The 23,572-nt window shown below is 50.3% G+C and overlaps 10 protein-coding genes across 10 annotated transcripts; 5 read left to right on the forward strand and 5 right to left on the reverse strand.

The window, feature by feature from the left end:
• Positions 1 to 16: 16 nt before the first annotated feature.
• Positions 17 to 2,499, forward strand: M438DRAFT_394476 (uncharacterized protein; the record flags this gene model as incomplete). Its single annotated transcript, XM_029909164.1, has 2 exons — positions 17 to 216; positions 358 to 2,499. The coding sequence occupies exons 1-2, from the start codon at positions 31 to 33 to the stop codon at positions 2,497 to 2,499; spliced, it is 2,328 nt and encodes a 775-aa protein (XP_029765132.1). The 5' UTR covers positions 17 to 30.
• A 1,147-nt stretch (positions 2,500 to 3,646) lies between these two features.
• M438DRAFT_342485 (enoyl-CoA hydratase) lies at positions 3,647 to 4,834 on the forward strand. Its single transcript, XM_029904768.1, has 2 exons — positions 3,647 to 3,923; positions 3,980 to 4,834. The coding sequence occupies exons 1-2, from the start codon at positions 3,779 to 3,781 to the stop codon at positions 4,705 to 4,707; spliced, it is 873 nt and encodes a 290-aa protein (XP_029765133.1). The 5' UTR covers positions 3,647 to 3,778; the 3' UTR covers positions 4,708 to 4,834.
• A 121-nt stretch (positions 4,835 to 4,955) lies between these two features.
• Positions 4,956 to 8,628, reverse strand: M438DRAFT_342486 (uncharacterized protein). Its single transcript, XM_029904769.1, has one exon. It carries the CDS (start codon positions 8,230 to 8,232, stop codon positions 5,176 to 5,178), a length of 3,057 nt encoding a protein of 1,018 aa, XP_029765134.1. The 5' UTR covers positions 8,233 to 8,628; the 3' UTR covers positions 4,956 to 5,175.
• Positions 8,629 to 9,372: 744 nt separating this feature from the next.
• M438DRAFT_352121 (uncharacterized protein) lies at positions 9,373 to 10,599 on the reverse strand (the record flags this gene model as incomplete). Its single annotated transcript, XM_029906773.1, has 1 exon — positions 9,373 to 10,599. One exon carries the CDS (start codon positions 10,597 to 10,599, stop codon positions 9,373 to 9,375), a length of 1,227 nt encoding a protein of 408 aa, XP_029765135.1.
• Positions 10,600 to 11,230: 631 nt separating this feature from the next.
• On the reverse strand, positions 11,231 to 12,476 carry M438DRAFT_311731 (carbon-nitrogen hydrolase). The gene is made up of 3 exons (XM_029902487.1): positions 12,433 to 12,476; positions 12,290 to 12,361; positions 11,231 to 12,241 (listed from the first exon to the last, which is right to left on the reverse strand). Exons 2-3 carry the CDS (start codon positions 12,332 to 12,334, stop codon positions 11,360 to 11,362), a joined length of 927 nt encoding a protein of 308 aa, XP_029765136.1. The 5' UTR covers positions 12,335 to 12,361; positions 12,433 to 12,476; the 3' UTR covers positions 11,231 to 11,359.
• A 186-nt stretch (positions 12,477 to 12,662) lies between these two features.
• On the forward strand, positions 12,663 to 14,583 carry M438DRAFT_342488 (eukaryotic translation initiation factor 3). The gene is made up of 3 exons (XM_029904770.1): positions 12,663 to 13,022; positions 13,092 to 14,129; positions 14,184 to 14,583. The coding sequence occupies exons 1-3, from the start codon at positions 12,711 to 12,713 to the stop codon at positions 14,262 to 14,264; spliced, it is 1,431 nt and encodes a 476-aa protein (XP_029765137.1). The 5' UTR covers positions 12,663 to 12,710; the 3' UTR covers positions 14,265 to 14,583.
• Positions 14,584 to 14,705: 122 nt separating this feature from the next.
• Positions 14,706 to 16,070, forward strand: M438DRAFT_394481 (uncharacterized protein; the record flags this gene model as incomplete). The annotated part of the gene is made up of 3 exons (XM_029909165.1): positions 14,706 to 14,727; positions 14,758 to 14,900; positions 14,961 to 16,070. 3 exons carry the CDS (start codon positions 14,706 to 14,708, stop codon positions 15,792 to 15,794), a joined length of 999 nt encoding a protein of 332 aa, XP_029765138.1. The 3' UTR covers positions 15,795 to 16,070.
• A 1,376-nt stretch (positions 16,071 to 17,446) lies between these two features.
• On the reverse strand, positions 17,447 to 18,452 carry M438DRAFT_331800 (CDP-diacylglycerol-inositol 3-phosphatidyltransferase PIS; the record flags this gene model as incomplete). The annotated part of the gene is made up of 4 exons (XM_029903435.1): positions 17,447 to 17,609; positions 17,668 to 17,825; positions 17,875 to 18,251; positions 18,308 to 18,452. 4 exons carry the CDS (start codon positions 18,450 to 18,452, stop codon positions 17,447 to 17,449), a joined length of 843 nt encoding a protein of 280 aa, XP_029765139.1.
• Positions 18,453 to 18,890: 438 nt separating this feature from the next.
• On the reverse strand, positions 18,891 to 20,109 carry M438DRAFT_264927 (UDP-galactose transporter; the record flags this gene model as incomplete). Its single annotated transcript, XM_029899979.1, has 3 exons — positions 18,891 to 19,306; positions 19,356 to 19,821; positions 19,870 to 20,109. The coding sequence occupies 3 exons, from the start codon at positions 20,107 to 20,109 to the stop codon at positions 18,891 to 18,893; spliced, it is 1,122 nt and encodes a 373-aa protein (XP_029765140.1).
• Positions 20,110 to 21,064: 955 nt separating this feature from the next.
• M438DRAFT_362208 (endoglucanase B) lies at positions 21,065 to 23,245 on the forward strand (the record flags this gene model as incomplete). Its single annotated transcript, XM_029907565.1, has 3 exons — positions 21,065 to 21,669; positions 21,728 to 23,037; positions 23,090 to 23,245. Exons 1-3 carry the CDS (start codon positions 21,381 to 21,383, stop codon positions 23,243 to 23,245), a joined length of 1,755 nt encoding a protein of 584 aa, XP_029765141.1. The 5' UTR covers positions 21,065 to 21,380.
• Positions 23,246 to 23,572: the final 327 nt, after the last annotated feature.

Here is a 23,572-nt window from a genome sequence, read left to right on the forward strand (position 1 = left end):
AATACCCAATTATCGTCATCAACAAACACAATGTCAGACAAGCCAATACCGGATATTTCATCCAAATTGAACGCGCCGAAGAAAGTTTCAGTATTCGAGAAACAACGACAAGAAGCCGAAGCCAAACGGATACGTGAAGAAGCAGAGAACCGAGCAGCACTACGAGAGTTTGAGGACTCGTTCGCCGATGAGGATGAAGACGACTTTGTCGCACAGGTAGCCGCTGGTCGCAGCGCATACGGCGGCGCAAGATTACAAGATGGAGGAGGCTATACCAGAGGAGCCCCCATGAGGAGTAGTGGGCCAGGAACCCTTGGACCTCCGCCTGGACCTGCTCCACTATCGTTGAAACGCAAGAGGGAGCTGGAAGAAGCAAGAGAAAGAGAACGAAGACAACGAGACAGTAGAGCAAGCCCGGAAGCTGCAGTGAAGCGCCCAACCGTGCTGTTGTCCTCTCTTCCACGCAACACGACCGAAGCGACGATACGAAGCTTGTTGCCAAAGAATCTCAAGATGGACGATATGGCCTTTGCTCCTTCCTCGACAGGCCACTCATTGACCGCCGTTGTTGCTCTATCACCAGACACAGCATCTAGCGACATCGATAGCGCCGTCAACGCTCTCCAGCAGAAGTACCTAGGCTTCGGCTCATACCTCAACATCTCCAAGCACATCACCATCTCCTCTTCCATCTCATCCGTCCTTCATACCGCGACTTCGGCAGTCCAAGTACAACCTTTTGGTGCGAAGCCAATGCCTCGCGACCCTCCACCGTCACACTCATTCCGGAACGCGCCTCCGCCAGAGTCTCTCCCTCCACAATTGCGCCATCAAGGTCCTGCTCCCTTGGTCGTCAACGTCACACCGCCGTCCGATCTCAAACAACTCGCCACTATCAACAAGACCGTCGAGAAACTCATCACATACGGCCCTGAGTGGGAATGCTTGCTCATGGCACAACCGGATGTCCAGCATGGAGAACATTGGGCTTGGTTGTTTGACAACACAAGTCAGGGCCATGTCTGGTACCGTTGGTTGGTATACCAGTATTATGCCTCCCAACCACCTACGAAAGAAGTCCAAGACATACATCCATGGTCAGTCATGGACGAACTTGCACGCACAAACAATCACGTCCGTCCATTCGATGATGGCCCTTTCTGGATCCCGCCGCCGGAGAAGCCCAAGTATGAGCATGCTCAGAATTTGGCTGATTTGATGTCCGATTCTGGTTATGTCTCTTCGGACCTGGATACTGATGACGAGGATGATCACATTGTCCAGACCCAAGGTGTCGCTCCTGAAGACACATCCATCTCACGACCACGCTATCTAAACCCTTACCGCAAAGCCAAGTTGACCTTCTTCTTGAATCATCTACCCGACAGTACTGGGTACTTATGCGAAGGTGATGTCCAAGCAGTCACAGATCTCGTCATCAAATTCTCTGGCCAAGGTGCAGAGGAAGTTGTTGACATGCTTGTATCAAATCTGGAAAATCCCTTCCGCTTTTCAGTCAACTACAAGATCGATCGTCCCACAGACGACAGGGAAGACCAGGAAAATGACGATGACGACAACTACGATCCCGAAGTAGACGGCCCTAGAGCTTCCTTCGGCATGCTAGGCGGCAACGACGATGCCGACGTCGAGGAACCCCTTGCACAACCCACAACCACTACCCAACCTGATCAAGACACCGACCACAAGGAAGAGCCATCAACAGGCAAAGACATTTCCGGCGCTCAATTAGTAGGTCTCTATGTCATAAGCGACGCTCTAGCCGCAACCTCTGTCTCGGGCGTTCGCGATGCTTGGAAATACCGCTCGCTCTTCGAATCAGCCCTGACCTGCCGTCAAGTTTTCGAGAAACTAGGCCGTATGCCAAAGCAATATGGTTGGGGCCGCGTGCGTGGCGAGCAATGGAGATCCCGTATAACCGTCGTGCTTGATTGCTGGGAGAGAGAAAGCATCTTTGCGCCGGAGAGCCATAGGAGGTTCAAGGATGTGTTTTTGAGTCCGCCGTTGACCGATGCCGAGCAGAAAATCAAGGATGAACAGGAGAAGCTGGAAAAAGAAGAGGACTTGAAGAGGAGGTGGAAGAGTGGGGAGGGTTTGGGCGCTGCTCCCACACCGGAAGTCGTGGTGAAGGAGATTACACCACAACCCGCCACAGTACCGCAACCTGCGCAACAGCCAGTCAAGCGTCAGATATCGAGACCATCAGCCGCAGATCTGATTCTTGCAACTGCTGATGGTGAAGCACCACCACCGAAGCCAGCACCTAAGTTGTCCAACTTCTCCATGTCGTTGAACGCACCTCCTGCTACTTCAGTACCTGCAGAGGAAGTCATAAAAGCCTCTCCCGCTATGGGATTCTCACTTGGCGGTGCTGGCGCTCCTAGCAGATTATCACTAGCAGGGTCAAAACCTGCCGAGCCTGTCAAGGAGAAAAAGAGGGAGAGCTTGGCTGTTTTTGGAGATTCCGATTCGGAATGAAGCCTTTCAATAGCACCGGGTACATGTCGAAACACCTATCCACTAGCAACCCACTCTGCCGTTGATAGGTAATCTTAGCAATTGCGTTACTACACAAACGATACACGCATCCATCGAGCGGAAAGACAAGATACTAGCATTCTCGTATCGTCTACACCGGGTACATGTCGAAATACCAACCACTAGCGACTTACCCTGCCGTCGAAAGAAAGTCTCATGCCATTGCGTTTCTACATGAACGATACACGCATTCAACGAGCGGAGAGACGAGATACCAGCATTCTCGTATCGTCTACACCGGGTACATGTCGAAATGCCAACCACTAGCGACTTACCCTGCCGTCGAGAGAAAGTCTCATGCCATTGCGTTACTACACAAACGATACACACATTCATCGAGCGGAGAGACGAGATACTAGCATTCTCGTATCGTCTACACCGGGTACATGTCGAAATACCAACCACTAGCGACTTACCCTGCCGTCGAAAGAAAGTCTGGGCCATTGCGTTACTACACGAACGATACGTTTAGTCATCGACTCGAAAGAGGAGCTAAAACCCCGTGTCGTCTATACCGAGTACAATGCCAGAAACCCCCTCCCCTACCATCTCCATCTCCAATCAAGACAGTACACTCGTGCGTTACTTCCGTTGCTCACGTTACAGACCTACCGAATACACGAAGCGAGGAGCTATACTAGAGCGCGTCCGGTACCCGGATCGGCTCGCGTTGTTCTGTTCCGGGAGAAGCAGCACACGCAGGTCGTGATAGTTGTGCGCACGTCAGTGTCGACACCAATGGCTTCTGTATTCGAGATGTTGATGGAAAAGAGAAAGGACGATGCTGGGAAGAGGTGGTTTTATGGATGGAGGAGTGGATCCTTGACATGTGAGGAAGTAAGGTCAGAGTGAATGATTTGATCCGAGGAGATAGCTTATGATTGTGAATGTGTGGTAGCAGTGATTATTCTAAATGGTTTTCGTACTCCAAGCACCAAACACTCCTGCGAATACAGCCATGAAAAGGCACAATGGTATCAAGATTTCAGAGAAGGTCCGCTGAGAGCTTGGTATGCGCCCTGCCAGCAAAGCTCGGAGAAAAGGCGCCTTGCCCTTTCGGGAAAAACATCAACACCTCGGCAAAAAGACAGCCGATGACATATGCGGGGAGATAGAGCTCCGTTACTTCCACCTTGATTTCTAACCTTTTGACAACTCTTGACTTGTCCATCTTTACTTTTCAAACAGCGTCAATTGGACTATAAACCCAACCGCCAAAATGCAAAGTCTTCGAATCGCCAAACCCTTTCCCTCTCGTTTCGTCAAAACGGTGGCTCCTCGTATCAGAAGACCATACTCTACACCTTCTGAGCACAGCTATGAGCACATCCAACTCAGCACACCTCGTCCTGGTGTCGCTTTGAGTAAAACACCACTCCATCCTTTCTTAGATACCGTCACTGACGTAGACGCAACAAAGTCACCCTCAACAGACCCAAAGCCCTAAACGCCCTCTTCTCCCCCCTCATCAACGAACTAAACACCTGCACATCCGCCCTCGACAAAGACCCCTCCATCTCCGCCATCGTCCTCACCGGCTCCCCCAAAGCCTTCGCCGCCGGCGCAGACATCAAGGAAATGGCTCCCAAAACCTTCTCCGACGCCTACGGTGCCGACTTCATCGAATCATGGTCCAACCTCACTCTTATCAAGAAACCGGTCATCGGTGCGGTGAATGGGTATGCGTTGGGTGGTGGCTGCGAGTTGGCTATGATGTGCGATATCCTGTACGCCAGCAAAAGCGCCACGTTTGGCCAGCCGGAGATCAAATTGGGTATTATACCCGGCGCGGGAGGGACACAACGACTCACCCGTGCGATTGGAAAAGCAAAAGCCATGGAGATCATCCTCACGGGTGAAAACTTCTCGGGTGAACAAGCAGAGCAGTGGGGTTTGGTTGCCAAATGCTTTGAAGATGCCGACGCTTGTGTTGAAGGTGCGCTAGACACAGCGGCCAAGATTGCGGGATATTCGAAGATTGCGGTAAAGGCTGCTAAAGAGGCTGTCAACAAGAGTCAGGATTTGGGTGTTAGGGAGGGTGTGGAGTATGAGAGGAGACTCTTCCATGGTTTGTTTGGAAGTCAGGATCAGAAGATTGGTATGAATGCTTTTGCGAACAAGAAGAAGCCTGAATGGACGCATTCGTAGAGGATTGTCCAATGGGGCTCGGAAACAGTCTTGATGTTTAGCTAGACAAGCAGTAAACGTTCAGAGTCAAGAAGACACAACTAAACCGTTTGCTTGGTTCCTATCACAATTTCTAGCCCTCTCCATTTTCCATGACACACAAAGACTTTCTTCGCGATTTCCAAATGGTAAGCCAATCGACACGGACAGGTCCCATGGCCGCATTTGCGATAAAGTTGAAAACAAGATCCGCGTGAAGAAAGCTCGTTTGGTAGGAAGAGATTGATTAAGAATAGTCTATATGAGTAACCGAAGATGCCAAACGAGAAAAAAGAAAGGACAAAAGGAACCAGCCCTCGCCCCCTTTGATGAAACAACAACCCCAGTCCCAAACCCAACGAAAAATGCTAATGAGAAAGGTAAATGGAAAAGAAAACCCACCACCTCTGCCCATTCCCTCCGTGCGGAATTCAGGTATGAGGAAGAAGATCAAGTGGCTGCGCTGGGCGGCCAACTCATGATCCCGCCGTTCTTGGGTAATACGAAACTTCCGCGTTGTGGTTTGGCCACATCCCTCATCGAGCTCACCGAGTCGATTCTTTTGCCACTTCCTGCTGATAGTGAGGGCGAGGGCGATGGCATCGATTGACCATTTTGGTTAACCAAGGCCTTTGCAACTTCAGATGCAGCTCCAAATCCAAGTGCAGCACCAGCCATACTCAATGGAGAAATAGCCGGTCCACTCAACGGACTCTGCGGCGGACTGGCCTGAGCGAAATTCCTCCGCGTCGGCGGACTGGCAACACTGGTGCGGTCTTGCAGAATATTCTCCACATCCAAGCCACCGGGCGTGAACAACGAGACCCCACCCTGCCACTCGAAAAAGTGCGTGCCGGCAGGCACATCATGCACACTCCCATCCCCCAGATGGATCTCCCCCGACGCGCCTGCGGGAATGGTAACGCCTAATTGGATCATCGAAGTACTGACCACGACCCTCCAAGTGCTTTTGCAAAACCCATACGGTGTTTCTATGCCACCCGACGCGTGATCCAGACCTCCACCCACCAGCGGGCGGATTTTTATCTTGCGGTAGCCGGGTTCGAGGGGTGTGATTCCTAGGATACCTTCTTGGAGCCAGCGTGTGCAAGCGCCCGTGGCGACGTGATTGTGGCTGCCTTTTGCTCTTCCCTGTTCGTCGTAGCCGGTCCAGGTTTCCCAGCACGTGGTGGCGCCCTGCTCGATTTGATTGAGGAAGGAGTGGCAGGAGTTTTGGAGGAGTAGGTTGTATGCTATATCGGCGCGGCCGTTGTCGGAGAGCACGGTGAGCAGCATGGCTGTGTTGAGCAATGTAGTGCCGAAGTGGAAATCGCTGTCGGTGATTATTTCCACCAGGCGGGCTATGGTGGCTGGTCTTGAGGCGGGCTCGATCAGGTTGAAGGCGAGGGCGCGGACGTAGTCGTCTTGTTTGTCATCGCCGATTCTGTCGTCGGCGTATACAAACGCAGCTCGCCATGCCTCCCTAACGCGTTCGGAGAGTGCAGAGTAATGTTCCGCATCGACATGATACCCCAAAGCTTCAGCAGCTTTACTCAACACAGCAGCATTGTGAGCAAAATACGCAGTAGCGGTATTGGGACTAGGAATCATCAAAGACTTGAAGAGCCCCCACATACCACTACCCGGCTCCAGCCATTCACCCCACATCTTGTCTGAATCCAAGATGTAGGGTTCATGTTCTTTTTTGCAGCCTTTGAAGTATTTGCCATAGCCTCCTTTGCCGGAGCGGGCGTCGCGGGTCATTTGCTCGACTTTGCGTTTCATGGATGTGTATTGGCGTTTGAGCACCGACAAGTCGCCGTAGTATTGGTATAGTGTCCAGGGCACGAGCACGCAGGCGTCGCCCCAGCCGACCGAGGTGGTAATCAGAGACATGGGCCACCAGAGACCTTTGTAGACTTGTGCGCATTCGCCGGGGAGGAAAGGAGGGACAGTACCATCAGGCAATTGTTCGAGCGAGATATTCCTCAAAGTGCGACGGAGATATGTCTGGGTATCCAAGAACATGGTCGAAGTAGGAGAAATGGCTTGAAGATCACCCATCCAGCATAATCGCTCACGGGTAGGACAATCGGTAATAACATCTGCGAAGTTTCCTCGCATGGAGCGTAAAGCATTGCCTCTCCATCTTTCCAGTCGCCAGTCTGAACAGGTGAATGATCCGGTTTCCGGTAGATCGGCGGAGACGATGAGGGCTTTGATATCGTTGAAGCCTACATCATCACAGCCAGAGATCTCAGCATAGCGGAAACCATGACGAGTAAACCAGGGTTGGAAATAAGTGTCTTTTCCGCCAAGGATGCAAGAATCACGTTGTGCTTTTCCATCGATGGGCAGAGCATAGTCCAAGTCCAGTTCTCCATCCGGGCCAACTGATTCAGAGTACGTAATCGTGACTTTCGTGCCTTCCCTGCCTTTGAGTTTGGCAACCACAAAGCCAGCGATATTTTGGCCAAAGTCGAAGATTTGCTTGCCGGTAGGTGAACGTAGGATTCCTTTCGGTCGTAGTCGGGCAATCTCTTTTGTCCGTGGTGTTTCTTCCGCAATCAATTTTCGAGATTGAGGTGTTGGTAGAATACGAGCGGGAGTCCAGCGAGAGCCTTGCACGTGAGGAGGTGTAGGTGCCACACTGCCCAACCACTCATCGCTGCTGATGCGTAAATCGTGCTCCTCGCCTAGCTTAGGATCCGAGCGGATAATAGCGCCAGTTCCAGCAAGCCATTCTTCAGAACTTCCATAAGCAATCCTGTTTCCATCTTTGAAGTTGATGTTGACCTGAACAAAAGCAGCAACAGGATCATGATGCTTCGCTCTCGTATCGCGGAGACCAAGACTTCCTCTCCATCGCCCATCTCCAACCACAACACTGAAATGATTCAGTCCTGGACGAAGATGTTCCGTGATATCGTAATCCTGATATTCGACTGCAGAATTCAACGGCGTCCAGCGCGGTACACAGCAGTTTCCAGTCAAATCAGATCCATTGACGAATAACCTATACCAACCGAGTGCAGTAACGAAAGCTCTTCCTTTCAACACTCCAGAAGGTATGGTCAAGCAACCACGGAAATACATAGCATGTTCCGTATCCTCAGCAGGTCCAGTAATCCAGCTAGCCTTCCAAAGTCTCGCATCCATGATTCCAGTCTCAAAAGTAGCAACACTGCTCCATCCGTTGCAAAAATCATGCATGTCGAACAACTGAACACGCCAGTAATATTTCGTGATAGATTGGAGTAAACCACCCGCATAGATAATTCCAGATTGATCTTGCGAGCGCACTACATCTGAATCCCAAACGATGGTCGTGGGTTTGAATTGTTCGGTGAGTGCGACTTGCACGCGATATGCATGTTGAAACACCACGGCATGTTTGTCCGAAGGATCGGTGGCTTCCAGTCTCCAAGAGAACTCCGGTCGTGGGTTATCGATTCCAAACGCCTCGACCAGATAATCCGTCCTAAGATGATACGCAGAAGTCGCCATGTTGTGTATGGTATAGTAAAGAAGGGAAAGAGATCTCCGTGGAATGTGTCACAAGTTGTCAAAACACACCTCCCCCAACGAAGCAAAGCACTGATGCAAGAATGAGGAATGTGAAGTCAAGAAGAAAGTTCAAAGGGAAAAAAGAGTTTCAAACCGGAGCGAAACCTTGCAGAGGTTATATCGCAAAAACAGACGAACAAGTCATGACCTGTGAAGAGGGAAGGAATAAGCAATACTTTGCATTTTCCCTACTCAAAAACGGTGTACTATCACATCTCTCTTCCACCATACGCGATAGGCGGATGTCTGCGAGTCGTGGACATGCTGTCAGTACTGGTCTCGGTTGCGCGAGCGGATTCTATTGATTGGTCGGCGACCCATCTCGACCGCGTCAGACGTCAGGGATTCGAGAAGAAAACAGTAGGTGTTGCGAGTCGATTGTGACAAAAGTAGGCATGTGGAGGCTCAAAGACGTTGGTCAAAATTGACAACCGTTCAAACGATTGTGTGAGGCGTTGCAAATCCTTCCCTGCGTATATATCAGTCTGTGGGCGTATCTTCAGAATCAGTCTTCGGTAACGTCGGATCTCGACTTGAAACGTCAACATTTCCCTTCGTTGTGTTCACCTGCCTTGCCGTTATCTCAATCAGGAGGTTGATCTAGACACCAGTACAAGTCATGTTCATCTCCACCGATGAGCACATGCGACTATTGGATTTCAGGGATCGAAAGAATGTGCAGACGATGACTATCTACCGGATAAGAACTCAGAAGGAGCGAAGTATCTGAAGAAACCAAAGAATGTCGTCAATGAATGGATGTCATGTTGATGATGAACCACGCTCGTCAAACGACTGTGATCATGCGAAAAGCATAGATGGGAAGCACCAATTTCACCACGCAAGCGGCATGACAGACTCTTCCCAATCGACCCTCTCGGCCTTGGTCAAGTAAAAGGACTTCAGTCTCTCCCTTCGCAGGTCTTTGTCAAGCTGCGCTTCGACCTGGCTGTATCCATCAACAGCTCTTTCTTTCTCGACAATACTCACACCTTTGAGAATATCATCACCTTGGGAGATCTTGTCGATTTTGAGATGATCCAAGTCAAGATTTTCGTCAATCCATCGAAGCAGATCAAGCTATGTCCTGCCACTCGGAGCGACATCCACCTGCTCAAGCACGAGCACCTTCAGAGTTTGTGCATTGCGTCGAAGGAGAAATTGCAAACCCTCGAGAGTGAGACGTGTGCCATATAAATCGATGGCCCTCAGATTAAGCCTCGTGAAGTCTAGCATCCACTCTTCCTTTGGCTCTGTCCCTGGAAGGTGGTGAAATTGGTGACGAGGAAAATTCCTGATCAACAAGGCCTCGTCTTCGGCGCGTCGATTCCCTCTGGTTCGTAGTGTCCCTCTGGTACCTTTGGCGGCTTTGACACCCCTGTGGACCCAAAAACGGACTTCACCCTCACGAGGCGTCTGATCCGGTGCTCCAAGTCTCGTACCAAGGTCGAAATGAGCTTCGTACTGATGCCCATTGGGACTGGTAACGCCGGTTTTCGTCAGAGCACAGCCTGCCGTCATGTCCACCGGTCGCGACCTCTCAGGTTCTGCATTCCAGAGAAGATAAGCGTCTTGTCCGGATCTTAAGTAAGTCGTAAACCCTGAGATAACGAAAAGCAGGGCGTCTCGGATCGGAATCTTGATATTTTTTGTCTCTATAAGGAGGATGTGCGCTATGTGGTCCAGGAACGGCATGAGCTTTTCCAGATCGGCCAGAGCTTGTGATGTCTTGATGTGGTCACATTCGAAGATGACTTTTCGGATATACGGGGCGTAGACTGCGTCTTGAAGGTAGTCCGATAGAATTCGTAGTCCTGCGCTGGATAGAACAACTCGCACAGTTCCAACGGATATAGGGTTTGGGGGCATCGTGTGTTTCTTGACTCTTGGGTCCAGGTTCATGGCATTAATCTTGATCCATTGAGGTGAGTTAGGTGTTCCGTCCGGGACAGCCACTCCTGTTGGGGGTTGGTCATATGTGATGACTCCGTCTGTCCGCACAAGGGGTATGGTACCATGATAGCTGAAAGAGCTTGATGAGTGGTACAGCGCGACTTCCTCTGCCTCCTTGCTCCCATCTGAGCCCGCTGGAGTTTGAGCTGGGATGACTGCGGTCTGGTGGGAGGGAATCATTGGAGAGTGATCGACTTCCGGCTCCTCTCGCTGTTTCCCTTTGGACTCCTTGTTCTTCGACTGAAACTTGCGTTTGATGCCTTTGAAGGGTTTTTTGATGCTTTTGAAGGGTTTTCCGATGCCTCTGAAGGCTGTTTTGATGCCTTCCTTGACTTTCGTCTTGAAGTTACTCATGATGGGCAATACAAAGTGAAGATGTGGCTGATAGCGATAACGGCAAAGTAATGCGTGATGGAGGATGTTGATGAAGTATGGATGGAGAATGTGAGAGGCGTTCCAAAGAGCTACAGGTTCAGCGTCTGTGTCGTCCTCCAGGGGAGGCACGATGGAGAGTTGAATGTGCACGTGGTGCGGGGATGACCCTGGCTGATGTTGAAGCCATCGCGGTCGACATCAATCGATTCTCCGACTTCAGTGGTGCTTTGAGCGAAAAGATTATCCTTGCTGATGTTGATCAGCCTTTTTTACGGTCCGCTCGTGCCCGAGAGATTCTATGATCGAGGGTAGAACAGGTAATAGCCTCCCCGTGTGCTATCGTTTGTCAAGCGTATGGCTGTAGGATTGCACGATTGTAACGTTTCCAGAGGCAGCCTCCGTTGGAAGCGTGATAGTCAGCGCCTCTCTGCGGACGACTAGAGCGATCTTGAAAGCATTATGCATTTCTACAGGCCGAATAACGCTAGGCATGACCGTGGGAGATGGCCAGGAGTAACAAATTTAGCACACGGGGAGGAGGTATATCAATCCGGTCAAGCAATGCACTCACCCAGGTATCCTACACCACAATGTATATAGCTTATATCGCTGCCTATCAAACACTGTTTGCGATACAAGCCCAATTTTGTGTACATGTTAAGTCTGGAATAAATTGCTTTAATCTCCCATCTCTCAATTCGATCGATACTCGTGAATAACTACAAGGATGAGATATGTTTCAAAGCTTCGAGTCACCTTCCTTACTATGACGATAATCATAATGCCAATCGCCTCTCGCCAAATCAGCTCTGACTTGATAATTCTCCTCGGCGTCTTCTACAATCTGCATGTCCAGGTCTACCACGGCCATACCTTCGGCGCAGCTGCCCAATCTTACAATTGGACCGACGTATGGTGCACATACTTGCGACAAGCCAGCATATCCTTTTCCAGGCGGGCCTCCAGCGTTGGCAAATACGATCGCGCAAGTGTTCTCAAAACATCTTGCTGTAAGCATAGAATCCAAGAACGTAGCTTCGGCGGTGGGGTTGCGAGCGAGCCCGGCAGGAGAGCAGTCGTTGAGTGTCCAGAAGGTAGGGATGATGAATAGTTTTGCTCCTTGAGCAATCATTTCGCGAAAAGCTTCCGGGAAAGCCAAGTCCCAGCAAACCAACATGCCGACTTTACCGAATGGAGTGTCGAAGACCGGATGAGGGTCACGCGAGGAGCTCGTAAGATGAAGTCTTTCGATAGATCCCCAGAGGTTCTTCTTGACGTATTTGCCGAGAATCTCACCAGTAGAAGAAATGAAGTAGGCGACATTGAGGAGACGCTCGCTGTTTGCATCCTCTTCGGTAGTGATACCGGTACTGTCGTGCTCATCATCTGTGTGAAGCTCTACGATTGTGCCAGGAACGATACAGATGTTACATTCTTTGGCCAGAGCTTGATACTTTTCGAGATATTCTTTCCAGCTTGCACAAGAGGCTTTGAAGTTTGGGTCATTGGGTAGCCAGTTTGTCAGGTGATATTCAGGAAGAACGGCCAATTCGGCACCTTGGAGTGCGGCAGCTCTGATGAAATTGGCGGCTCTCTGGTAGTTTTGCTCGACATGGAGAGGCTTTGAGAAATCAGCTCACTGCCGAAGACGTGTTGTTGGCTCAAGTACTTTGGGGTGAAGCTGAATCACAGCAATCTTGTGGGTGGGAGCCATGTTGGATTTGATAACAGTATTGAACGACTACGATTGAAGAAGTCAGATCAAGCAATCCAGTGAGAAAGGTTTGCCAAAGCTGAATGTGGAGATGATACCGGTTCAAAGGTGCACAGATCTGTGTATGAAAGAGAAGATTTAGTTCGCAAGATGTGCGAGTTGATGACTGGCGATGATGGAAGAGATGGATGTCCCGCAGTCAATTAGCTCGGATTCGTTGTCGTAAATTACGCCAAAAGTCCACCCACTTTCCCATCTTGGCATAGCCTCAGACTGTTAGCCGAGCAAAAGTTGCACGAAGCCAGAACTTGTCGTCGCGCGCGCAATAGCAGAAGGAGGTTGATACGACATTGCAACCACACAGCATACCGTCAAGATGAGCGTGCGCAACATTGAAGCATCATACCAGCAGGGAGCGCCCACGCGCACCGTCCAGGACGACTCGGACGTCGAAGAGGAGGCTTTGGCCAGCGACTACAAGGAGCAAGTCCAATACGCCGACGATGACGAACTCGAGAGAGTCGCTTCCAGCGGTCCTCAGGACCTCCAGGCACAGCTCGCCGCCGCTGCTCAACCCCTCGAATACGGTGCCACCCTCGAGACCAAGATTGCCAGCTACGACAGCTACTGCAACCTGTTCCACTTCATCCTCAACTCCGACGGCCCCGTCGACCTCGAGGTCCCCAACGTGTGTTAATCCTGCATTCGCACATGTGCATGCGCTTGAAAGAGATAGACAAGACTGACAACAACCTAGTACTACTGGGCTTGGGAGGTGATTGACGAGTTCATCTACCAGTTCAACAGCTTCTGCGCCTACCGCCAAAAGATCGCCCTCAAGCAGGACAACGACGAGGATGCCCAGATCCTCCGCGACAACCCCAACACCTGGGGCTGTTACTCGGTTCTCAACGTCCTGTACTCGCTTATCCAGCGCAGTCAGATCCAGGAGCAACTCGAGGCCCGCAAGCGTGGAGAGGACCCCGCCGCCTACGCCGGCGAGTACGGTAACCGCCCTCTCTACCAGATGCTCGGATATTTCTCGCTCATCGGTCTCCTCCGTGTCCACTGCCTGCTCGGTGACTTTAGCATGGCCCTCAAGACTCTGGACAACATTGAGCTTAACAAGAAATCCATGTTCGCCCGTGTCATGGCCGCCCAGTTCAGCACCTACTACTACGTCGGTTTCTCCTACATGATGATGCACCGCTACACCGACGCCATCCGCATGTTCACTCACATCCTCATCTACATCTCTCGTACAAAGAACTTCCAGAAGAACGCACAATACGATAGCATCGCCAAGAAGTCCGACCAGATGTACGCCCTTGTCGCCATTTGCGTCGCCCTCAACCCCACTCGTCTTGACGACACCGTTCACTCCGCCCTCCGTGAGAAGTACGGTGAGCAGTTCGCTCGCATGCAGCTCGGTGGTCCTGAGTCTCTCCCCATCTTCGAGGATCTCTTCCGCCAGGCCTGCCCCAGATTCATCTCTCCCACTCCTCCGGACTTTGACAACCCGTCGGTCAACGTTGACCCCATTGAGCACCACCTTTCCATCTTCATGGAGGAGGTCAAGAACAACATGTGGAGCCCTACTGTCCGTTCTTACCTCAAGCTTTACACGACCATGGATATCAAGAAGTTGGCTGGTTTCCTTGAGATTGACCCTGACACTCTGAGAGGATGGTTGTTGGTCAACAAGCAGAGAAGCAAGCAGGTCCGCCACACCGAGGGTGGCCTGCTCGACGGCGATGTTGTCACTACCAACGACCTCGACTACGCCATGCAAGGAGTGAGTCATTTGAAAGATGATGATGACATGACAAGTGCTAACATGAACTTCCAGGACTTGATCCACGTCTCGGAAGCCAAGGTTGGCCGCAGACTGGTAGACTGGTACCTCCGTAACCTTTCCAGAACTTACTAAGCGATGGATGACAAGACGAGAGAAGGGTCCAAAGATTAGAGTCAAACGAACTCGAACAAAGAGGCTGCAGATGATACGAAGAGGACATGCAGCTACGCCCGTCCAAAAAGCAAGCAGGAAGGCAATGATTTGGGGAATGTCACGCTCCATAGAGTACAGGCGTCAAGGATTATGATGGACGGGCAGCGATGTGAATATGTTTCTCAAGCGCGATGAGGGCACAAAAGCATGTTTTGCAATGTTTCACGAGCACTAGGTGGTTGCAAACATAGGAATGCATAGCAAGCGGCAGCAGCAACGAATACAATTTTCACATGTCAATCATCATCGTGTCTTGGCAGTGTATACGCATGTCGGGCTCCACTCGGTCGGGTCCAACTTCTTGACTTTCTCTTGATCTTCAGGAGACTCGTGTTTGATGAGCATCTGCGACATACCAACATGACGAGCAACGGCAACTTAAGTCCCTCACTGCGACGACACTCATCAACAGTGTCGTCGCGCCGCCCTTCTCACGGAACTGATGGTCCCTCACCTGTCATGAGCACCGCCGACGCAAACATGCCAGTCCGACACCCTCGTCCTTTGACTGCTGCTGAACTGCATCTTGAACTTGAGAAGGAGCAGGAAGCCGTCGTACGTTGCTGAAGTCACTCTGCGCGTCACTAAATCATCAGTCTAACACAACCAACACAGGTCAACCGTCTTACGCGCGAACTCTCAGCCCTTCGAGCACAACACTCGGCCTCGGTCGCCAGCAACGCTTCGCAGACCAGCTCCAATCAGGCACTGGACAACAGCCTCTCGCATCCCACACCCACACGCCAACATCGCTCCTCTTCCACTGCCTCAAGCCGTAGTATTAGCAATCCCTCGGCCACCAGTCACACAAACATCCAACACCCTCAACCAACCGCCCCTCTTGCAGGCATCTCGCAAGCCTCCTACGACCGCGCAGCTGCCGCTCATGGCTCTGCCTCTACAACCACAACCACCAACCCCCCATCCATTTCTCGCAACCCATCTATCCGCAGCACCTCAGGCCACTCCACACCGGCCTTGACTCCCGCCTCAGCAACCTCCCTCCCTCACCGCCCCTCGATCTCTCAAACAGCCAGCGGTCTCTCCACAGCCGGCTCTTTTGGCCCTACATCGCCATACACCTCATCCTCCAGCACCGCAGACATCGCCTCCTCCCGCGCAGAACTCGATCTCGTAAAGCAAGAGAACGAAGCCCTGCGTCAACGTGTCAAGGCTCTCGAACGCGCTCTCCGCAGCAGAAGAAACAGTATCACCTCTGATGCATCAGCCAGCGTTCCTGCTCCTGAATTGGCTGGAGTGAGTAGGCCGAGCGTCAGTGCTTGGGCGGCCAACATGGCTGGTATGACTGGAGGAAGTGTTGCCGCTCCTAGAGAGAGAAGTGAGAGTCAGAGTACCACCACCAGCTCGAGAAGACCCGAGGGTTTGGAAAGAGAAGACTCGATCAGGGTTGGAGAGAGTGCTGCTAATGTTGGATTGGGCTTGAAGTAGGAGTTCGAGTCCAAGGGCAAGTGGCGCAGATGGCATTCATAGGATCTCGTCTGGTACGAGATTTTGCGAGAGGCAGAGTTAGACATGCACAAGGCGTTTTTGGAACGACCGGACGAGATAATGGAAGACACAGACGGCGGATTAGGAGAGAAACAGGCATTGATGCTTTAGCATGGCGTTTACACACGAGGAGTTTATGGTTAGTCTTCTTTCTTCTCCAGCATCACACTGCACAATTACCTTGTGCAGTCAATCAATTCAATCCATTCCATCAAGTTCACTTTCTCGTCCTCGTATCATAACCATGCTCTCCAAGCCAACGCATTAGAACCTTCAACTTCACCATTCTCCAGGATCAATATGTGCTTCACGAGTTTTCTCCGAAATTCTCCTGCTCTCTGTGATATTGCACACCTTCTTCAGGACGCACGACCGAGAAAAAACGCGGACGATCAAATCCTACCACACGCAATGTTTCCGCTCTACCTATTTGAACAACCCACCGGACACTGTAATGATTAGTTATTTCTACTCAGCGTCATCGAATGGAACTATGCAGGATGACGAGCTCTCCAGCGACCCTTGTCCACTTTTCAGCCAGCGAAGCCGCAAAGTCGGATGCTAGCATTGCCACGAGTATACGGTCTCTCTCTATAAAGGCTCTTGTGAGTTTGAAGGAGAAAAAGGAGAAAGATAGGTCTGTAAGGCTTGAGTTATTTTGACTTCCATACCTTGCATCATGCCCGGGGAGGGGAATAGTGGACGTACAATGAGAATTTAGAAAGGTAGGGGCGGGTTCATTGATCTGTGGTTCTTTCTTTGTCTGTTTCATAATACTCTAGTGTCGTTCCAGTTGCTCATGAAAGCAAGGTCTCACAACCATAGGTCGATGTTCTGGGGGTTCATGCGAAGTTGGTGATCTATCTTGAGGTTATCTTGTTTAGTTGATCCTTTGCTTTCGTGTCTTCTTGCTCCGCTTGCTGGCTTGTGATGGCGTTGGTGGTATGTTCTCTGCTCCAGATAGTCGCGTGCGGTATCGCTCTATGCAGTGATTATCGAGTATGAATTCTTCCGAAGATACTTTCTTCTCTCCGACATCACATATGATGCGTACCTGCACATTAAGCATGAACAAGAACGAGATTCTTTTGCCCTCTCTCGGGCAGGCTAATCATGACCAGAGAACGAGTAAATGGTTTCTACAGAGGTGCAAGCAAGGTACAGAGGTCAGCGAGACCAAAGGATGTACTGCAAATCTCCTAGACTAGTGCGGCAAGAGATTGCTAGTGCATCAGAAGGGACTGAAGAGATGAAACTAGGGTTCATATCCTGTGCTCCTTCTTTCTTTTCCTTTGCTCTTGTGTTTCCATAATCCTTTCATCGGATATCACAACGTTAGGCGTAGCCACACGAGTATGCTTCACGGCGTAGTCCTCCATGGCAGAGACCACGTCGAAGATATTGCGCTTTCTGAAGTGAAGCTTGGTAATGTTCAAGTAGTCTTTGGGGTTGCTTGAGATATTCAGAGAGAGCAAGTGAGAGAGCTTGCTTCTCTCATCTAGTTTGTTCGGACTTGAGAGAGACTATCCAGCTTCTTTTCCAGCGATCGGAGAGGACATGTGCTATGGAAAGATATCCCCATGCTTGCCCACTTATCTAGTGACTGACTGCCTGGCACGCTCTGCGGCATCACCTTCCGCAAGCCATTGACTTGCGACGATCAGTTGCTGGACGTTGATGTACTGCTTGATCAACATCGGGAGCACAGAAAGCCTGGAAAGTGCTGTGGGTATTGAGCTTTGTATCTTGTTGGCGCTGGAGGAAGGAAGATATGTCAGTAACCGAGAATTCTCGAGGTAACAAAGTTACTCACCGAGCAATCTCCATAGCGCCTGCAGACCATGGCTCATTCTGAATGACTGTCTTCATTCGATCTCCAGATACATGGCTCTCTTGCTCAGTGAAAGCAAGAAGATATAGCGCGACAAAGAAGAGTTCATTCATTGCACATAATGTGAATAAAACAATCGGCTTCGAGTCAGCTCGAATTTCCAGTCATCCCAGCAGTGTCAAGACATACCTTGTTGGTGTAGTATAAATGCAATAACCAACTCCTCTTCGCATCAACCTGCTTATGACTCTGTCCACTCCCACCCATACTCAATGTAGCATACATGTGCATATAATGGCTGGCCAGATCGAGACTGATCAGAAGTTGAAACAACATAGCCCATTTCGGCATGGCTGTAGCCAGAAAGACAAGTAGACATGTGGTCGTACAGCGATCTGTCACCATATCCAGTACAGCGCCGAACTTGGTACCTTGATTGAATTTCCGAGCTACCCAGCCGTCAAGTGCGTCCAGGAGACATGAGACCACATAGATAGCGCTGCAACGTCGGGGGTGAACAGGCATGAAGTAGAGCGAGACGACTGTGAGGATGATCCGAGCGTATCCTGAAATGGGTGTTAGTATGATCGAACTTATCATGATTCCTTCGCAGGTAACAAACCTATAAGATTTGGAACGAACAAGAAAATGTCCTCTCTGTTCTCTCTGCTAGTATTAGTCACATCCTCTGCGGCACGTCCGGCTGTTGCTTCCGACGGCTCTCTTTGCATGTCGATGACTCTCTGCCGTAGGGAGTAGTGATCCATGTTCGGGATGTTCGCTCACAGAGTGGTTCTAATCTCCATTCCATACATTGAGGTTGTCTATGTTGTTGCCTAGTATCATACGTCATACCCGGCTCGGCTGTAATAATTGATCCTTCGGAATCCTTGAAATACACGCCCACTTGATGGTGTTAACAGGTGCCCTACGAACAATAGTGAGCAGGCCGCTTCAGACCTCAATCCGATCGATTTCAGGAACCCTCTGGTCTGGGAGAACTGTAGCACCAGACAGAAGGAAAGGCGTGTGGAACAACAAGGTGGGCAGGAGTCGCGAAGAAATGAGTTCCGAAGTGTCAAACATTATATTGTGCCATCTCGAGCTCGTTTCGAGAGTTCAACCATTTCCTCGCCAGAGAAAGTTGAAGTACGACTTTTTGGTAACCGCTCTTTGCAGATTGCGCCTTTCTTCCCTTCAACAAATCAAGTCTCTCTTGACGTTGGCATCTTAGTCATCGGCAGGACTTCCACTTCTTTCGTCTTCTTCTCGTTGATCTTGGCATATGTGTACACCAGACCGCTCACAAATCCAAGAGCGATAGCACTGCATCCACCGAGCGTGACAGGGTTGTTGAAGAAGAGAAGACCACTGATGGCGAGAGGTAGTTTGTTGAGAGCACCTACCATCGAATATGTCGTCGAAGAAGTGACGCGCACACACCAGGCGGAGGTGTAAGAGATAAAAACCGAGGACAAGCCAGAGATGACCATCGCACTGATGATTGATGTTCGATTGTCAGCCGGGAAGTTAAGCGCAACATTGGCAGACGACCAATCTTCTAGCAGGAGAGAGCAGACCAGCAGGATAGGAATACTCAGAAGATTGTTGTAATACATGGCTGACTTCATGTTAGTGCGGACACAACCATCATGTTGCGCGATACTCACTGTCAAAATCCTTGAAGTTTGTCACCTTGATGCGGACCTTCATTGCAAGAACGAAGACGGCATTGCAGATGCAGTTGAGAGCCATCCAGACGTAACCAGCATTGAGCATAGAAAACAAGCCGCCATCGTTTGCAGCATCACCCGGTGTTGCCGGAGTCTTCACATCCGCCCACGCAGCGATTCCAGAGCTCAAAACCATCAGACCGAACGACACCAAAGCCATGCGGGTTACTGAGCCACCAAAGCAGAGAACTTCACCGTAGGCAATACAGATGATTGTCAGATTCTTAAAGATGGTGTAGACCGGGATGGTGAGGTATGCCAGCGCTTTGGAGCCTGTGTAGATCATACCAACTAGCAATGCCGAGATAGGGAACCACTTCTTGGCTTGAGCCATGTTGAACTCTCGGTATGTGATAAGACCACCACGTTTGCAGCTCTCAATCGTGACAAGACAAATGACGCTCTGTTCTACATCAGCACTGCTTTGAGCATTGTAGTATCATATTCTTACCTGAACGCAGAGGAGGAAGAAATTGAGGTTGAAGTCTCGCCCACCCAGAACATATTTGTTTGTGACAGTCATGAGAATCGAGCTTCCGCAATAGGACAAGATAGCGATCATGGGACTGTTGGTTACGCTTGGTTTGGTCGTCGCGGAGTCCTCTGGCACGGTATTTGACGCCTCCGCGACATTGTTGTACTTTTCTTCATCGTCGCCGGGGACCTTCGCGTATGCTTGATTGACAGACATCGCGACTAGAGTTCAGAAATCGGATCGTGTGATGCGACTCGGAGAACTCTGATGATGTTGGACAAGTCCTCTTGTATGTTAGAACGTGAAGAAAGGGATGAAGAACGTTGTTTTCGAGATAAGATAAATTGCAGAACTATCGTCAGGGGTGCTGTTGCGGATATGCAGCTACCCGCCTCGGGAGGATCGGTCTAAGCCTCGCTTGGCCGCGTGGTGAGCCCGTTATCTTATCCGTCTTATCGACCGATAAGATCAAAAACCAGGGTTGGCCTCGTGGCCAAGACGTCTTCGACAGTTTCATCATCTCCAGTCTTGGATACGAGACCACGAATTGAGCAAAGCTTGTTGCTAATCTTCATGTTCTAACATTTCCTATAGGTCAAGAGGTTGACGGATGCTAAGAGAGAGCTCTGGAGTGCTGCTCTCTGTGGACGGAGCAGTCCCACTCAAAATTATCGTGCAGTGGGAAAGATCAAATTCAGGATGGACACAGTGCAACATGAAATGCTTGGCACTCTGTGATAGTCACTTTACTATGGCACGCTCAGAACTTGAATAAATACATAGGTGATAGAAATTTGTTCATCGCATAATATGAAGACGCCTGTCGGTACAGCAGCTAGAAGATGGTGATAAAGACCGCCGCCTGATGAGCGAAGTGTTGGGTAACCGAGGTACATCTGCCTCATCACTGCTCGAGTACAGGAACCATTGGTGGAAGCTATCACGATCCCAGATCTGGAGTCTTCATGCAATAGCAGGAGAATACGGGATCAATATATCGTGTACCTGTACTTCAAGGTGAGAGAGGTGAAGATTGGCTGCGGCGAATAGATTTCCCGTTTCGTAACAACCCCACACTCTCGTTTCAGACCTCGCTTTGTTAACAACTCTTCTTTCTTCACCCAAGAGCGATCTTCACTTCTTCCAGCACCAATGGCTTCCTTCACGACTACGGCCGAGAACTATGTCAAGCTGCAGTCCTGCAAGCCGATGCTCTACTTGACACATGATGCTGCAACGTGACCGACTATCGGAAGCTCTTACATCGCATTACAGGCTCGCCTAGGGTACGAGTATACCTGTGACACGCCCAGAACACTTTCTGCATGACCATCTGCATAGTTCCTGAGGCTCCGGCTAAGTGATTTTGGCTGTTTCGAAAGGTAGATCTCGAAATTTGTTCCCAGGCCTATAAGAATGCTCTCCAAGTGCTTCCCCGCTGTGGCCTGTTATCTTGTTCTTTTTCCATCTCCAATACAACGAAAAATATGTGGTCAAGATCATCAAAAAGTCTTCTCGCGTTATCCTTCGCCGGCCTAGCGCTGAGCACACCTATTCTGCCTAGGTACACTAACTCGACCAGTTCTGGCGTTGTGTGCAATGGCACTTTCTCTCGCATATCAGCTCAGACTTGGGTGGACGGCATGAATCCAGGGTGGAACTTGGGCAACACTCTGGATGGCATACCTGACGAAGGAGATTGGGGTAACCCGCCCGTGGTAACCTCGACTTTCGACGATGTGAAGCAAGCTGGCTTCAAAGGCATTCGACTGCCAGGTAAGACATCCTTAGAAATGCCCTGATCAACTCTCAGCTCACCATAGTATCATCGAAGTAACTTGGGCATATCATTTCACCACTGAAGCTCCTGATTATGATGTCGACCCAGCCTGGCTCCAACGAGTATCTGACGTCGTCGACATGGTTACTGAGCGTGACATGTATGTGCTTGTCAACGTTCATCACGACTCATGGGTATGGGCCGATGTCACCAAGGCTGGGGCCAACTATACTCAAATAGAGGAAAAATTCTATCGCCTTTGGTATCAAATTGGTACTAAGCTGGCATGCAAGTCGAGCTTATTGGCTTACGAGCCCATCAACGAACCACCTGGCACGACAGCTGCACATGCTGCCGAGCTCAAAAAGCTTGAAGACTTGTTCTTGAAGGCTATCACCGACGCCGGTGGTTTCAACCCGGACCGTGTGGTAACTCTCAATGGTCCCCAGGAAAATAGTGATCTGACTTCTCAATACTTCGTTCGTCCAACCAACATCACCAATCCTTGGGCTATTCAGTATCACTACTATTCGCCATACCCTTTCATCTTCTCTGCTTGGGGTAGCACTATCTGGGGTTCTGAGGCTGACAAAGCTGCTCTCGAAGCAGACATCGCCAACATTCGTAAGAACTTCACCGACGTGCCGTTAATAATTGGTGAATGGGCTGCGTCTCCAGTCGCTACCGAAACTGCCGCTCGCTGGAGATACTTTGACTTCTTTGTCCGCACAGCTGCCAAGTATAATACGACGACTGTACTTTGGGACAATGGCGCAGACTTCTTGGACCGCGCAAATCATGTCTGGCGTGATCAGACTGCAATCGACATTTACATGTCTGCTGTCGCAGGTCAAGCCAATGCACTTCCCGACAGTACCACTGATCCGAGCGCTGCTACTCAGTTTACCAGCGCTGATCTCTTCGTTCGTGTCGGTCAGAACGTGTCCTCGCAGACACTACCTTACATCTTGCCTTCCAATATCTCGCTGATTTCTATCTCGGGAGCCGATGGCACAGCACTGACTAAAGGTAGCGACTACTCTGTTTCCGGCGACGACATCACGTTCTCGGCTTCTTTCCTGCGCACATACTTTACTTCAAGCACCAGTCCTGGCTCTGTCACCAATCTGACCCTCGACTTTTCCAGCGGTGCTGACTTGACCTTGAACCTTGTCCTCTGGGATACACCCGTGTTGAGCAGTACATCAAGCTCAGCCGCAGCAGCGAACGGTTCCAGCATTTCCATACCAATCCAATGGAAGGGCATCAACAAGCCCGCAACTGTCAAAGCTGTGACTGCCAATGGTACATACTTGGTCGACGACTTCACCTCCTACTACGGGCCTCTCCAGAATGCTAGAACAGTAAGTTAAGAAGGACAGCTGTGGAAAGAACAGTTACTGACAGGGTTTGCAGACCTACAACTCGCAGTGGAATTGGGATACTGACAATGTAATCATTACGGCTGCTGCTGTTAGTGCTGTACAGGCTTTGGGTCAAGATGTCATCTTCACGTTCGAGTTTTATCCCAGGGTGCCTGGTAATTCTGTCAGCTACACATTGACTGTCTGAGAGTAGTACATACTTGGAAAGAACAAACCACGGTTATTCCCAGCTCCGTAGCTCGTTCAACCTCATTCGTGAATAAAAGCGAACATTTGACAAGGATGATTGTACTGTAACCTTACATCAAACGACACGACCGCATGTGAACTCGTCGCTTGGTCTACCCACTCTCCATTCCATTAGACAAAAGACATGCCTTCCTCTTGCCAGCTATTTGGAGGTCAAAGTGGCAAAAGAAGAAGCTCTCCATCGGGGAATCGAACCCCGGTCTCCCGCGCTTGACGAGACATTACTCTTGACAAGCGGAAATCATGACCACTAGACCAATGAAGA

Source organism: Aureobasidium pullulans (assembly GCF_000721785.1).
Source record: "Aureobasidium pullulans EXF-150 unplaced genomic scaffold scaffold_2, whole genome shotgun sequence".
Taxonomy (NCBI): Eukaryota; Fungi; Ascomycota; class Dothideomycetes; order Dothideales; family Saccotheciaceae; genus Aureobasidium; species Aureobasidium pullulans.